We start from the raw sequence: 17190 nt of genomic DNA on the forward strand, positions 1-17190 counted from the left end.
GATATCACGTAAACAAATGGAGTCAGTTATTAATAACAACTATAAAAATAAAAGTATAGTCGTTTGGAATTATTATGTATTATTCTTTACCAGATTCCCAAGAATAAATTGTGAAAATTGCAAATGACGTAAACAAGTACTGTGCAATTTTTAAGTTTTTTTTTTTTAGTTCTGATATATTTCCTGTTGTTGACGATCGTCTTATTAAAATTCTTAGTTTCACAGCACTGATTATTCATCTATCTTGTTCCGACATAATTTCTGAGGTTAAGATGAAATTAAACTTGGAATTTAATGTAATAGCAGCACGTTCAGCATCAAATTCCCGTGTATTTAAATGGGAGAACTATTGCCCATCAAAAGCGTGGGGACACAACAGGAGTGCTGCCACCTACAATAGTTTGCTTTGACCATGCCCATTGCACTTCGACTGCAGCGCCAAATACCATCAGTAGATAGAACTGAGGATATATTGTTTTCCCCGTGTTTTAAACCCTTGCTTTTCACCAAAGAAAACACACGGCATAAATGTTCTTGTACTTACATTTGCACACATTAAAAGAACTACAACCAACATCCGGCTGACTTTCTACTTTCAATATTTCAAACAAGTGAACAACGACTGTAGAAGTCTAGCAAAGAAGACTACATTGTCGAGTCAGGCGTGCTGCGAACTGAAATGCTCGTTTAATTGGAGCTTTCGAACTGCAGTAGGTGGCGTCACTTCCGACAAGACCGTTCTTCAAGTCTGCATTTTGGACCTTTGGGACAGACCCTGACTTTCATGTCCTTTCGTTTCAAATGTTTAGCAAGTGCATGGTGAAAACCCTTTACTTAATGTTGGATACTGTCAATGAAATAAACCTTTATTAAATATGGATACTCCTCAGGAAACCATGCCCCCCTCCCCCCTTTCGAACGCACATGGCGTGGATAATTTCCAGGAAGAAAAATGTTCCTCAGCTACATTTTTGTACAAATAGTACTGTTTTGTTAGTCATTTTTCTCGTTTTCTCATAGATTTGGAAGTGGGGGGTGTTCCCGCTTGCCACACCCTTAACCAACCCACATCATACTAATACACCTACTTTCCATTAGCTTTTTTAAATGTCTTACTTCTTTGTAAGAAAAAAAAGTAATTCTGCCCTTAAACACTGTGTGAATTAAACCACCATTTTGCTTGTGGTGCGAAATTCTCGCGGGAATGCGTTAAGCCCTCCACTAATCCCACATCTCTGCCTTTCAACCATTCTCTTTATCTCATTGTCTTCCATTTTTTGTTGTATTTTTAACGCATCTCTACCGCCCTTTCACACAGAGACATTTAAATTAATTCAGTTCCGAGAATTTCTCCATTCCTTTCCACCTCAAGTTGCCTCCAGCCTTGAGAACGGATTAAATTTAATTCGAATTATTTTTGGGACTTACAAAACAGGGGCTCAAAACTATCAAATGTACAGTCACCGCCAATAAAAATGGGACACCTAGATCCTGAAATGCACGCTTCCCTGCAAGGCGTCATGTGTGTTGCCTAATTCTACGGCGATAAATGGATTTTAATACCAAATGTTTCAATGGCAACTTCTACCAACGCCGTAGAGTTAGACAACACATATGACTCCTTGCAGGAAAGCGAGTACTTCAGGATAGAGGTGTCCAATTTTATTGCTCATGACTGTACATCCATTGTACCATTATCTCTTCCATATTTATTTGAAATCAAAACTTAACGTTACGTGTATACAGGGTAATTCATAAAGATCGTCCGATTTCTATTGGCTACTGCAATTGAGCGGTCCGTCCTCGTCCGTCTAAAGCGTTCCTTAGTCACAGTCCCAATGTATAATGTATACAGTACGAAAGGCACGTCGAGTTCGCGCGGTGAGGCTCTTAATTGAAATCAAGTCTGTAGTAACAACCCAATATGAAGATGAGTGATGATATGATGAAATTGATGAAGGAGAACTCACAAAGAATACCCATGCCTAGGCCGGGATTCGATATGGATAATCTCTCGGTGGACAGAGTAGCAATGTGCCCCCACTTACAATAATAATAATAATAAATTCGGAATAAAATTGTTTAATGTTATTATTTTGATATAGTTATTATTGTATAATAATTAAAATCGTTGTAATAATTATCATTGTTATTATTTCTACTAAACAAATTTTATATATGGATTGACCGCCCCTACAAACATTTCTGGCGACGCTCGTGTTCATGTGGGTAGTGCCTTTCGTCAACTCCCCCTCTGTTGGCGACGTTACACTCTGTACTCCAACACGTTTATGGTGTATGCAAACATGTTTTGGGTGCACTTGGGCACGAAATGGTGCCGCGAGACGAGCTCCAACATGTTTTCCTTGCCTGGGTGGGGGGAGTGTCCCAAATTAATTGCCCGAGACGCCACAGCGAGAATTAGATCATTTCCGAGGAAAAAAGGGAATGTCCCCCACTTCCCCCCACCCACCCCCTCGTTGCTATGGTTGCTAGGGTGAACGGTCCCCACGAGGATGTCATTTCCATCCAGACATCCTGATGACTTCCTCGTTGCCAGGAGGACTGGACTGGCATTTGAGATGAGAAAACTCGCGTTTGATATCTCATCAAACTGGAGAAAGCCCGTCCATTTTTTATTCTTACCTGCAGAGACAAAACAACAAATGGAAATTCGTAGAAACTTTTTAAGGTCAATGTCAACGCATCCCTTTATTTCTCTCAGCCAAAGGGATTCTGTGTTAAATTTCTGAATATGCTTCTCTCTTTCATCTTTATTATTTTAAATTTGTCATCCGTGTGGCAGCGTTCAAAGACTCCAATTACATTTCAGCAATAGATGCTTCGAGTGTTTATCCAGAAATTCAATTTTGGGGAAAGATTTTTAGAAGGGTGTAAAAGTAAATTGGACTCTCGCCTTTGGTGCGAGCGGTACTGGGTTCAATTCCCGATGGTAGCTCTTAACTTTCGGTGTCGACCCAGCGGCGATGGGAGTCGATGCTCTGACCTCGCGTCATCCAATGATAAAGCCGCTCTGGGAGGCCCTGGTCCTCAGATGGTGTTAACGGCACCCTTGACCTTCTGTACGACTCGACAGAGTGAAATATTGTGCATGCTTTATGAAGATTATATTGTTCAGGAATGTTCTCAGTTGTTTTTAGCTAGCGGAGATGTGCTATTCCGAAGTAAAGTACCTGTACTTTAGCGGGAAGCAGAACAGCCTGAAAACTTCGCGCAAGTGAATATAGCACCCAACCCGACATTCCACAACAGCAGCAGACGGAACGTTGCCAACCGTTTCATAAATGCATTATAAAATAAAGCAAATCAAACACGAATGACTGAAACTTATGAAACCAAATTGAAGTTAATTTATCATTAGGTGTAAGATTTATTGCTCTTTATAAATATACGTCGATAGGTTAGGGGTGCTGATAGGAATTTTCGACGTTTTTGTTCATTATGAGCACTAAGTTTGATGGTGCGATCTTTTGCACGTGTTCTTTAGCTACTTGAGCCTGCATACAATTGGTTTTGACCAATAGAAAGCGTTAAAGTACTCCGAAATGGCAGGTTTTTACTTACGCAGGCCATACTTTGGGATCAAATATCTCCTTTATTTGTGTTTTTCGCGCGCTGGATTCAATTTATATCACGCAAAACATATAAATCTGTGATTCTCGAGGGGGTACAGTGGGTCAATGCCCCCAGTGTTGACCATAAATCGAGCTTCTGTGTTTTAGGGTTGTGTGCACACTTAAGTAGTGTCATTGCGGAATTTCCTAGAAATACACTCGCCCTCAAAAAGGAGCACAGGAATGATGAAGGATACGATGGAAATCTACAAAAATATTACCACTGGGACCCGAATAATTATGAACTAAAATAATAAACCATGTACAGTCACCGGCAATAAAAATGGAACACACAAATCCTTAAATACTCGCTTCCCTGCAAGGCGAGTTGCCTAACTCTACAGGATAAGTGGATTTTAGTAGCAAATTTTCAATGGCTACTTATACCACCACCGTAGAGTTAGGCAACACACATAACGCCTTGTAAGAAAGCGAGTATTTCAGGATATAGGTATCCCATTATTATTGCTTGTGACTGTACATAGTTTTACGTGTTTTAAAAACGAAAATATATGTATTGAACTGACACAATTCAAAAAGTAAGAAATATATATGGCATTACCAGCATTTTCGCCTCAGTTTTTAAAATAAATTGCTCAACTCAGACAAGCCTACGGAAATACAGGGTGATTTTAAAAATTCACAAAAAATAGAGAGAGCAAATATTATTTATTTTTAACATGAATGTACTGTACATGAATGGAAATTACTAGTGTACCTGAAAAATGTTCATTTTTTGAATATGGTGTCAGTAAGTTGATGTCCTTGGTGTTGCACACATTGTCGGAGTCTCAAAGTAAATCCGCCCATGACCTTGCGTAGCATCTCCAACGGAATGTTGTGGATCTCTTTCCGAATTCGCTCCTTCAAATCATCCCTGGTTCTTGGCTGGTTGTCCTTGAATACTTTGGATTTGAGGTAACCCCAAAGAAAAAGTCAGGTCAGGCGTGTTTTTTTTTGTTTTTTTTCAATACCACCTCTTTTCTTTGTTGTGCTAGCAATGGCTTCAAAAGTTCTCCCCCAACGGCCGATAGCGTTAGCAGAAGACACGGGAGCAAGCCGGGGTAACTGAAACTCTCGACGGATAGCTCTTTGAGCTCCAACAAAACTATCCGAGTTTTTGTAATATGCCTTTACAGCAAACGCACGCTGCACACTCGACCAACGCGCAGTGGTAGCGTATTCGCCTTGTAATCAAGGGATCCCGGGTTCGATACCCGGTGGGGGCACATAGTGGTTCGGATTCCACTTAAAATTATAGGTCCAGTCCCGATTAGCCTTACTATGCATAAAGTGGACTTAAGACACCAATTCAATCAATCAAATCAATCAAACCATCGCTACTGAAGCTTCCGGATGTCTAAATGCCCAAGGTCACACCCCCACACTCTCATAACCCCCAACCACGCCCGGCAACCATTCCTGAAATCTTACCTTTATACTGCCTCTCGGAACGTCATGGGCAGATTTACTCTGAGACTCCGACAATGTGTGCAAAACCAAGGACGCCATCTTACTGACACCATATTAAAAAAAATGAACATTTTTCAGGTACACTAGTAATTTCCACTCATGTACAGTACATTCATGTTAAAAAAATAACAAATATTTGCTCCCTCTATTTTTTGTGAATTTTTTAAATCTTCCCGTTTGACTGTCTCACCCTGTACAATATTAAACATATTTCTGTTGCTTTTCCAATATACCATTCCCTTAACAGTAAGGAACAACAAGTGCGTTTCAAATTTTCAACGTCGACCTCACTTACGAAGCGATTAACATTGTTTTACTTTGCCAGCGCTCCTGGGTTCGAATCCCGTCCTGAACATTGGTGAGTGTCCCTTCATAAATTTCATCATATCATCACTCATCCAAAAAGTGACAGAAAAGCAAAGTAAAATAAACCAATCAATCAAACATGAAACTTCTCCTGTTATTGTGTAACAGGACTTTGTATTGACAAAACGCTTCCCACGAAGATATGGTCCATATTTAAACTTGCACAAATCTTCTACGGCATCCAAGCCACTGTGTAATGTCTCTCGGCCTGCGATCGAACCCTAAAACTCTTGATTACAATACAACAGAGTTAACTATTTCGCTATCTGAGACCCAATACTCGGTACTCGACCTAGAAATTTCAATGGTGATGATGTGAGTCGACAACTGCAGTTGTAATCTTGAATGGGCCGGCCCCCGTGGCGGAGTGGTTATCACATCGCGCTACGACGCTAGGGGTCCCGGGTTCGAATCCTGGCCTGTCCATTCATCAATTCACCAAAAAATGGCACAAAAGGCGAAGTAAAATAAATCAAATCAAATAAAAAATTAAAAAAGTAATCTTGAATGGCCTAATTTGATATAAAATTGATCTTAAATCAATCTTTCTGATTTATATTTAGTGCAAAAAAGTACCATACATAATTATAATGACATGTATAGTTTCAGTCCTCATCGGAACGCCACTTTACTTCAAAGAAAGTTCCGACAGATCAGATTCCCTGTGACAACCACATGTCAAGAGCATTTTTAGCCCAGTAAATCCTCCCCTCAAACCTTTCCCACCAATATCGGCCGTTTTACGAACTGACATCTCTTTTCAAGTCGACGTGGAGTAAATGAGATGTTGCCAATTCATTTTCTTTACAGATTTCTTAACGTGATGTTGCGGTTGCGTTAGCTTAGCTAGGTTGTTCTATTGTGTTGTGCTATTTTTTCATACAAGGTGGATACCTTGGGAGTATAACGTAGCAGTGAATGAATTGATGTCTAAACACTGCAAGTAAAAGTGACAAGAGCGCTTCTCTGAAAAACAGATGCTGACTCGAAACAGTCCGATGTCCTGGCTATACAACACTATTCAAGGCTGTGCAATCAAAATATAGCTTCACTCCTTCAAATAACAGATTTGTAATAGTTTCACATTCATACACAACCCAATTTACGTACACTGGCAACTAACATTACAGCGAACACACGACACACCTTGAAAGAACACCAACTCAACAGCAACCTTGCACGTCTTAGCTTTCAAACTTGTCTGAACTTGTTCGTAGCAACACCACTAGCGCCCTCTTCGTTCCCGTTAACCAGCCTGATCCCAAACCCTTGCAACTTTACCTTTCCTATGAAAAGCTTAAACAAAGCTCGGCTCATGGACTCGCAATTTAAGATTAAAGCATTTGATAACGTTAACAATGTTGCAAAGATAAAAACATTTTCATTAGAAAGAGAAACGCAATCAGTTCGCTGCAAGGCAAAGTCTGTTCCAGGTTTTTAAAAGGGTATCCCTTATCGCACAACACTACGGACATTTGCGATCAGATGTCAGCCGAGGATTGCCTACATTGTTAGGTTAGTTCTATTAGGATAAATTCATTGCAAATTTATTATTTATGCTATTAGAACTAAACCTAGTTTGCCTCACCTAACAACTTAGGAATTCCTCGCCTGACGTCTGAACGTAAATGTTGCCCTAGTGCTGTGCGATAAGGGAGACCCTTTTTAAAAGGATTAGATAACGCTTGCAGGAAAAGTTTAGATCTCACTTATCGCACAAACCTATAGCTACGTCACCTCAGTCACGTCACGTCAGTTCGGGAATGTCGTCCTTGTTATTTTAGGTCTAGGTCTATTATGAGTAGTTCTCTTAGCATAAATACACTGCAAATATATTATATAATTATATTTGATAACATAAATATAATATAATAATATATTTCTATTTAAGAGAACTAAACCTCACAAGCCTAACCTAACAACGAAGGCATTCCGCGGTGACGTCAGAAGGCAAGGTTGCTAGAGGTTTGTGCGATGAGTGAGACCCGAAAATGTTTGCCCTTGCACATTCGAATTAGCATGGAATTAAATCTTTCAGCTGTGACGTAATAATTTATTACATTACTCAGTTGGTAGAAGGAAACAAATGAAAGTAAAGCTATAGATGCTACATAATTAAAGTAATAATGCACAAACGACATGGTACAATATAAACAGCGTATATCGTTATGGGATCCATAGTCATTGAATACAAAAACAAATTAACATTCTCCATACAGCCCTCTTTCATATTTTTCAATATTGGCTACGAGAACACGAAATATCTGCCACTATTACGTCCACAGACTCAAAATTAAATATTTTAATTTATGTTATATTACACTCCTTATTAAATAATATAATAAATTATATTAAATCAAGAAGACTTAGGTGGGCAGGCCACGTGGCACGAATGGGAGAGGAAAGAGGAGTTTACAGGATTCTTGTTGGGAAACCTGATGGTAAGAGACCTGTAGGAAGGCCAAGACGAAGATGGAGGGACAACGTTGAGATGGACCTAAGGGAAATCGGTAGGGATGGAAAAGAGTATATAGATCTTGCTCAAGATAGGGAAAGATGGAGGGCCTGTGTTGCTGCAGCCATGAACCTTCGGGTTGAAGAAGGCTAGAGAGTTAGTTAGTTAGTTAGTTACACTCCTTATTAAAATAATGGGGAAATGTTTTATATCATTCCTTTTTAATTCCTGGTAGCAATTCGTCAAAAATATAGTTTTCGAAGCTTTCTCTTGGATCTACAATCTTTAATAAAAGCTAAAGGGAAATTTAATTTTACGGAATCCATGATTTTGTATTTCGGATAAAGCTGCAATATCTACCAAGACTCTTCTTTCTTTTATCTTTTGTCTAGATCCATTCTTCAACATTTTCCAACAACCGCTAAAATAATGACATTTTTATAACTGATGGGAAATATCAGAATAGTCTTTGTATGTTGAAATCATCTTGTAATCAATGGGTCTCACCTGTTCTTCCTGTAGGGACACAATTTGTTGTTTCGCTCCCATTTTAAACTAAACTGCTCGCCATTAAAAATGCAACGCCTAGAAGGAGTAATCGGAATCGGACGAAATGTGCACAGTGTGTAGAGGAGAGGTGCAGAAGGAAATGATTAGGTGTTCAAGGCCGTCATGCGTCATGTGCGCCTGCCACGCCATCTGGTAAGTGGTACCTGTAGCAGGTCAGATAGGTGCACAAGAGCAGTGAAAGTGCATGGTCGTGAGTGTAGTGTGTTAAAATCGGTCAGCAATGCCACGTCGTCGAATACGGCAGCTATTCCAGCAGGTTTCCCAGTTCGATCGCGGCCGAATTGTTGCATACCGTGAATGCGGATTATCCTACCGTGAGATCGGTGCCCGTGTAGGACGGAATGCATCCACAGTGATCCGTGTATGGAACCAGTGGGTCCAGGAAGGCACTGTAGAGCGACGTAGAGGTTCACAACGTCCGCGTCGGACGACGGAACGAGAGGACAGACGTCTGATACGCATGGCCCTTACAGACAGAACGGCCACGTCAACGAGGATTGCGCATGAAGTACGGGATGTTTTACAACGTCCAGTGTCCCCACGAACCGTGCTTCGTCGTTTGGCGAACCGGGGAATTTTTTTCCCGGCGCCCACTGTTGCGGATTCCTCTGACGCTAGAGCATAGGCGTTTGCGTCTGAGATGGTGCCAAGACCGTCGTGCATGGATGGCGGATTGGAATGCTGTAGTGTTCTCTGATGAATCCCGCTTCTGTATACAACATCATGATGGACGGACACGCGTGTGGCGGCACCGTGGCACTAGGTTTCATGACGCCTGCATCATGCATCATCACACAGGGCCTTCATTGGGTATCATGGTATGGGGTGCCATCGCCATAGGTGTTCGTTCGCGTCTCGTACGCATTCAAGGGACATTGAACAGCCAACGGCACATCACACAGGTTCTCACCCCTGTTGCTGTCCCATTAATCCATGCACTGCATAATGCCACTTTTCAACAGGATAACGCGCGCCCCCATGTTGCAAGGAATGTCCTCGCATTTATGGAAGCTAACCACGTGCCCCTGCTTCCTTGGCCAGCACGTTCGCCGGATATGTCGCCAATTGAACATGTCTGGTCCATGGTGGGTCGCCGGCTGGCCCAACTCAGGTTTCCGGCACGTAATGTTGAAGACCTCTGGCACCGTGTGGAAGCCGATTGGGACGCCATACCGCAAGCAGACATCGATAGACTTATTCTGTCCATGCCTCGCCGTGTTGCAGCAGTTATTGCCGCCCGTGGAGGCTGTACACGCTACTAGCTCCTTGGGGTTATGCAACCATGTTCTATGTGTCACATGTCACACCACCGAGCTCTAACTGTAATCATTTTCTTATCTTATTATGAACTACATATTTGCCAAGTTTCGTGTTTCTATCTCATTTCCTTCTGGGTGTTGCAATTTTAATGGCGAGCAGTGTATTATTGCAGTATCGATTAGCCTATTTGGTGCAAAAGGTGAACTTAGGACAAGCATGAAGTATTGGTAATATCATGAGGATATTGTAATGGGAAGAATTTTACTTTGAAATTCCTAGTGCGGTCTACAAAAGATAAGTGTTCAAAAACAACAAAAAAAAAAAAGTATGGTAATTTTGATTGTGGTTTATTTTACTTCTCTTTTCTGCCACTTTAGGCTAAAAGTGAAGATGAGAAAGTGATGATATGATTAAATTGATGAAGGGGCACTCACAGAGAACACCCATGCCCAGGCCGGGATTCGAAACCGGACACACTGGGGATGGTGATACACGTAGAAGTCGTTTGCAGGCTTCATACAACAAAAAGAGATGATTTCATAACTGCTTATACGTATTGTTGTAGAATGTATCTAGGGGTATTATCAGGAAGGATAGTTAGGGAAGTACCATCATTTTTGGAATTCTTTCTCTAAAAGTAAAAAAAAGTCACTGACGGTGGAACTTGGAGTAAAACCACAGACTAAGAAGGGAACAGACAGGGAAGCTATATTTAAACCGCGCTGCGCTTGGAAATTGCAGTACCATACTTTGTCAACAGATGGCGCGACGGTCTACTTTTGCTGTTTCCAACTCAAGTTGGGGGAGAGTTCTTTCAGGGACAGTCACGTGGGCTGCAAACGTCCTTATTGGCCAGCTCTCTTGTACCCCACGAAGGCGGTTACCAATGGCAGGGGCTTTCTCCTTCGCTGGTTCCCTTCCAACAAAGTCACAATAGCAATTTCCAAGCGCAGCTTGCCGGTCTGTTATGTAATTTGTCTGTGGTAAAACATAGAAATAATTCCTAAAGTTTCAATGTCAAATCTTCTCAGAATCCCACCTGAAATTTTACGTAAATAAATACATAAAAAATGTATTCATGTTTCCAATAAATATTTGGGTAGATTTTGATACTGGAAGTGTACTTATCATGTGATGTTGATTAATTCGTGCACACCCTTCCTGGTTAGCGTAACACACTCTGAAGCCAAGGGATTTCAAGTCGAATAGCATCTCTTCTCCTTTGTTCTTTCATTCATATACTTTGTATAGTGCAATTTGGGTGAAGTTAAAATTTGGATGCCATACAGACCAGTGTTCAAAGGTTTTTATGAAAAAAATGTATTTGGAATTTAATTTGCTTTGTGTGGGGGTGTAAGAGATGAATTTTCCTTAAGCACCCAAATGTAAACCTCCTTTCCACTTAGTATATCCTGGACTGCATTGTGCAGATTAGCGAGGCTCTGGCGTCTGGATTCACAGCCAGTATAATCCTCTGTGGGGCTCAGGTTGTGTCGTCCATATGTGCTTGTGATTGTCCCTTCATCCGTCTTATGTTATCACTATTCATCCTCATCTCCACGATCAACCAAAAGTAGAACAAAAGCGAAGAAACCCAATAACTCATAACTTTACTTTTTGTAGTTTTTCTGTCACTTTTGGCTACTCCAGATGAGGTTGAATGATGATTAGCTAAAATGGATGAAGAAATGCTTGTAAAAGATGCATAGGCCGGATTCGAACCAGAAATCTTAAGAGATGGTGAGTTTACCATCCAGAGAAATGGCCTGGTGACTCCAGGATAGATGTTATAATTAATAACATTTGAAATAAATATGATTTAGAGAAAAATACAGTTTAAAATGGCGTAGAAAAGTCGTAGGTAAATAGCTATTCCCAAACACATAAAAATGTAAATTTTAGTTCCTTACCTTTATATTTTCTCCCATTTACTTAAGACAGGTATATTAGTAAATTACTACCATATCCACTTTGTCACTTATTCCGTGTCAAACGACAGCCAAGAAAACACACAAGAATTTCCTCAGCAGTAGCACCGTAATTTTGGTAAATCATCGTGAATAGAATCGGCTGCAGCATAAAAATATCCACTTTGTATCTTTACGAAGATTACCCACAAGAAGTCAACAAGGAACACACAATAAATTTCTTGACATTTTTATTGTAACATAATCTACTAATTGACGGCACGTACAATCAGACTCTACAAACATATACAGGACTTTACTGTATTGAGCACACCAATTCTCTAATAAAAAACTGGCAAAAATCTTTGGTATGGTGTTGTTTTCTTTTTATCACGAAGGACCAGTAGAAACTACACTAGTTCCCTGTCACTCCTTACCTCGGTTTCCTTCCCATTCTTTTTTTATAAGCCCCCGAAGAAATGTTTTGTACATTTTTTTTAATAAACACAAAAAACATACACAAATACATATACATGAATATTTAACGCGGGAAACTTTCCCGCCAACAGTCCTGCCCTTATAGAAAAGTCAACTTGTATTTTTTTAATAATTGTATTATTATTGGAAGTATAACAGACACAACAAACCGTTATCACCTGTCTTAAAAAGCTCATTCTTTGGTAAGTGTACATTACCTGCTTGTTCGTATAAACCATTGTTTCTTTTAAAAAATCTACCATGTTTCTACCGTTAACCATCGTGTGCTAACATTTGTCTGTGCACAACGAACATCTCAAGCTTGTCTTCGCCATAACATCATTTGAGAGAACAGATAATATACATTTTTACAATGGAATGCTCCCTGAAAAATGTTCTACAATTACAACAACTAACACTGTAAAAAATAGCCAAAAAAGAAATTGCTCATCACACTATTGTTGAACTGAAAAGGTTCACTGGAAATAACTTATATGTAACATTAAACTAGATATGTATTGCAATAGAAATATAACTTCTCCTTAATAAATAGACGCTAAAAAATTATGTACAAGCAGTAACAAAAAATAAGCTGCATTTTTATCTTTTTGTAGTTTTTTAAATGTTTTTTTTTCTGCATGCGCCTGCGCATTATTGCACAGTCCCGGCCTTGATGCAATGCGAAAATGACGGATAAGCATTTTTTTTTGTAATTTAAATTTTTCTGCGACATCGACAAAGTATGATTTTTATTTCCACATGGGGCGCATTTGCTGTTATTGTCGCACCACAGCAAAAACAAGTCGCCATTTTTATATATTCCTTTAGATATATTTGCCTTATTTACCAAATCACATTTCGCTCTACGTGCATTTTTCTCTCTTACTCTCTCTCTTTCAAGCTTAGTCTTAATGGATTATTGCCTATTTTGAATACTGAAGCTTTCATTTTCTTCTTCCTTTTTTCCACCAGGGAACGCCTCGCTCTCTGTTTCTGCAATGCCAACATGGCGGCCCTCAATCTCGAAGTGTCCGCTTGAAGTCGCTCTCTAAACAAGCATTGCTGAGTCTCACAGGCTCCTGCCTCTTACTGGGCCTCCAGTAACTTTTTCCGACATGCTTAAACCGGGGATTTATTCTCATAATGTTATCATTAATAGTACAGTTCATGTTTTAAAAAAGGAAAGTGTACGGGTATCTATGAGTACATTACTGTTATCTTACGATAAAACCTTGTAGCCAAGAAGTTTTGCACGATCGTTCTATATGACCGCAACTCTTACAATTGAGACATTTTTTGCACGATCGTTCTATGTGACCGCAACTCTTACAATTCAGACATTCTTTTTTCAAACTTGTTGGGCAACAGTATTTTACCGCTGAACTAGTTATCACCTGTTGTCTCTGTCTATTGAGTATTATAGTTTCTTATTTACCTAATACCAATTGTTCTCCAGCGAGCGGCTACGTGTCTTTAAATGGCACGCGGGCTCGCCGATGGATGGGGTCAAAGGGTGGTCACATACTGCTCGAAAGGAGCTGCCGATTTAGGAGGTCAAGCCGCGGTCCCGCATGCTTTCAGCTCTGTGAAGATCTCCGTGAAGAAACCAGGCTCGGCGTTGATCCGCAGCATGCTCTGGGATAGCTGGTTGACGATGAGGATGCACCGGTCCCAGAACTTGTCCTTGTTGTCCTCGACGAGGAAGGGCTTGAGCGGGTAGGAGATCTCGTTGCCCATGTAGGAGTACGAGAGGTAGAGGCATGTCAGGACAACCGCCTGCAGGTCGTGTTCTGACTCTACGTCGTCCTTCACGAGCTCCCTCACCAGCATGTACACGAACACTACGTTGGCTGGGTTGATGAACGCTACGTCCTGCAAAGATACAACAACAGGGTTGATATCAGTGAACGGATCTTTATTTGGAAAACTGCAGTAGTGTAAATCGTACCTCAGTCCACAGTGAATGCATTGTTCATTTAAGTTAAGACAGTGTGTTCTATTGTGTATGTGTCTAAATGATAAAAAGGTAAAACTACCCACTGTACCGGGTGTTTCAATAAATTTGGTATCATTTCGTAATCTAATAACGTTACCAATTATCGTGCAAACGATCTAAAATTTTAACAATATGTGTAGAAACACCTCAAAAATCAATCTGTAATGTGGTATGTTTTTTGCCTTTACAGGTATAGATATGCCATTCATTGGGGGGGGGGTGCATTTTGTGTATTAGAGTATGTTTGAACACAGTCGAACAAAACTGTCTAGCATGCATTTTTGAGGAAATTTGCCAAAAATGCACCAACTGCAATGCAGATATGGACATGACAAAGAAAGTTCAAAGAGGATGGCTGTCTGTGCAGGGAAAAAGGATGTGGACGTCCACCAGTATGGGACGAGATAGTCGAGCGGCTTCGGAACACAATTGCGCAAAGTTCCAGGAGAAGAGCAAGTCAGGAAAATCAGATTCCTCTGAATACAGTTTGGCATGTCGTAAGGAAACGCTTGCGAATTACACCCTATAGGCTGCAGCTCGTCCAGGCCTTAAAGACAGATGACAAGCAATTGCGTAATCAATTCTATGTCGCTATGTTAGAGAAACTTGAGACAGAAGACAACTTTGATACAAGTCTTGTTTTAGTGATGAGGCCACATTTCACACGAATGGCAAAGTCAACAAGCATAATGTTCGCATTTGGGGCGAAGAAAATCCCCATTGCACACACTCGAGCAACTGAGGGACTAACCAAAAGTGACTGTCTTCTGTGCCATCTCAGGTGGTGCGCATATTGAACACTTGTGAATAATTTGTGACATCCACATACCTTTGAAATTTTTATTCAGATTTCTATGCATAAATCCTATTGAGTTGAGCATTACACCTGTACAGTTTCCTTTACCTTGACTGTGTAGTTATTGAGACATTTACATCTGTAATGAGATCAATTTTTTAAAAACACACTGTACTTTAGTTGGCTGAAGAAGTGATGGTCTAAGACCGTCGATTTCGTCCAACTACCGTTTAAAAATAATCAAGTGTTAACGGATATTACATACTTAACCTAAATAATGTAATTTTAATTATTCAGTTTTTCAAAAGTATATTTATGATGCAAAAACTAAATTAAACTGTATGGTGCAGCAACCTTCTCATGTTCGGGGTCTGCCAAACGGATTTTCGTTGAGTGATAAAATATTCATATATTTTTTTAAAAAAAACAACGGTTACGTCACATTTTTTTAAAATGACAGGCAATAACGGTACAATATTTTAAATTTGACGGTAATATCTAACACTGTAAGGCTCCACACTTTCACAATCTCGGTCATTTGTGGAGGTGACGTGATCAGCACCACGTTCCGGCAACCCACATACCAATTTTTATTACAGGATGTGTGAACCCCAGAGCCGCTCCATGCAGGGAGATTGGTGTAAAAATTCCCCCCGTGAAATCACCCATCCCAGGAATCGAACTCGTGTGTGACAGACGCCTTACCGACTCTTTATTAATAAAAAAAACTCTTCACATGTAATATTAATGGTTTTCTCAGTCATCAAACAGAGTAATCGGCAAGCTTTATGAATTATCCTACGAATAATGCATTCTCATTGAAAACATATACAGCGAGTTGCATCGTCGACATACAATCTCGCCACCAGAGGAAAAAGATTATATGCTCAGACAGGTTAAACGGGACTGGACCTACAGTTTCAAGTGGGATTCGAACCAATGTGCCTCCACGCGGAATCATACCGGGATCCTTTCGTTACAACATTATAATTTCACCATCGGAGAGGATCTCCCGATCAAAACTTGAATTTGATTGTCTAGGATAGAAGCAGAAAATCCAAATTCTTTTCAACCTTATAATTTGCAACGTAACACATAAAATCGTTACGTTTTCTACAAGTTGGTTGGACAACATAATTATTCACCATTCGAAAAACGTCACCCAAATTTCACAGCTTGTGTTTCTACTCTGGCCATTGGCGTTCCTTTAAAACTGTCTCACTCATCAAGTCCATATCATCATTCATCCTTACCGTCGCGATGCCCTAAAGAGGTAGAAAGAAACTTTCGACCAATGAGAGTGATTGATCTAGCTATAGGATATAGATAATAATACTTATGTTCCACATTATGGTTCTGTCACGTGTAAATAATATACTTTTAATAAAATATAACCACTATACTTTTTTGTTAGCCCAAGTATTAAATTTTCAATTTCAGTTATCATACCCATTCTTGGACATGTCATCGCTTGACAGGCAAGCCTTGAGATATATTAAAGGCCCTTTATGAATGAAGGCATTACGTCACGGCTCATTTTGCCTCGAGCATCTTTCGAGAGCCCACTTCTGCATCCTTTTCTGCCAACGGCTCCTCCCACTGTCTATCTTGGTCCACTGGTCGATATTCCCTATCTACCCCCACTACTTTTTATGGATGTGAAATTGTAATTTTCGAGCTTGCTTATAGTGTTCGAGCTATTCCACGTCAAAGGAAATAATGGGGTTCTTGATTTATGTTAACATATCTATACATTAATATATAGGGTGATTCAAAGTAAAATTGATGATTTCTAATTGTTGTTTCACCAATTACAATGGCAGTGTGTTGCACGTGCTGATAGAGTAGCTCATAAAGTGTTTTTATCTTTTCAGTCTATGGTTCCTTGTCGTGAGACCAGAACGCCACTAGTTGGAAAATGGCTGCAAGACCACTTTCCTTGTAGTTAGGAGGAACTCACACAAGGAACTAGTTTCCTTTTAAGTTAAAAGAAACTCCTACTCAAAACCAGTTCGTTTCCAGTTAGTAGAGACTCCTACGGGGAACCAATTTATTTCTAGTTATGAAGGACTTCTACAGGGAACCAGTTCCTTTTAACTTAGGAGAAACTTATGATGCTCGTAACCAGTTTTATTCCATTTAAAAGGGTCTCCCCGATGGCGCGCAGTGGTAGCGTCGTCACCTTGTAATCAAGGGCTCCCTGGTTCGATACCCGGTGAAGGCACATAGTGGTTCGGATCCCACTTTAAACTGTA

At 40.2% G+C, this 17190-nt stretch overlaps 1 protein-coding gene across 1 annotated transcript in view; it reads right to left on the reverse strand.

Moving 5' to 3' along the window:
* Nucleotides 1-11913: 11913 nt before the first annotated feature.
* The window catches only part of Cdk5alpha (Cdk5 activator-like protein), a 74740-nt gene continuing 69463 nt past the window's right edge, over nucleotides 11914-17190 (reverse strand). The window contains exon 2 of the mRNA XM_083132520.1: nucleotides 11914-14015. Within this exon, the coding sequence (XP_082988646.1) occupies nucleotides 13698-14015 (318 nt within the window). The 3' untranslated portion in view covers nucleotides 11914-13697. The remainder of the gene's footprint in view (nucleotides 14016-17190) is intronic.

Source organism: Lepisma saccharinum, chromosome 12, assembly GCF_977018435.1.
Source record: "Lepisma saccharinum chromosome 12, izLepSacc3.1, whole genome shotgun sequence".
NCBI lineage: Eukaryota > Metazoa > Arthropoda > Insecta > Zygentoma > Lepismatidae > Lepisma > Lepisma saccharinum.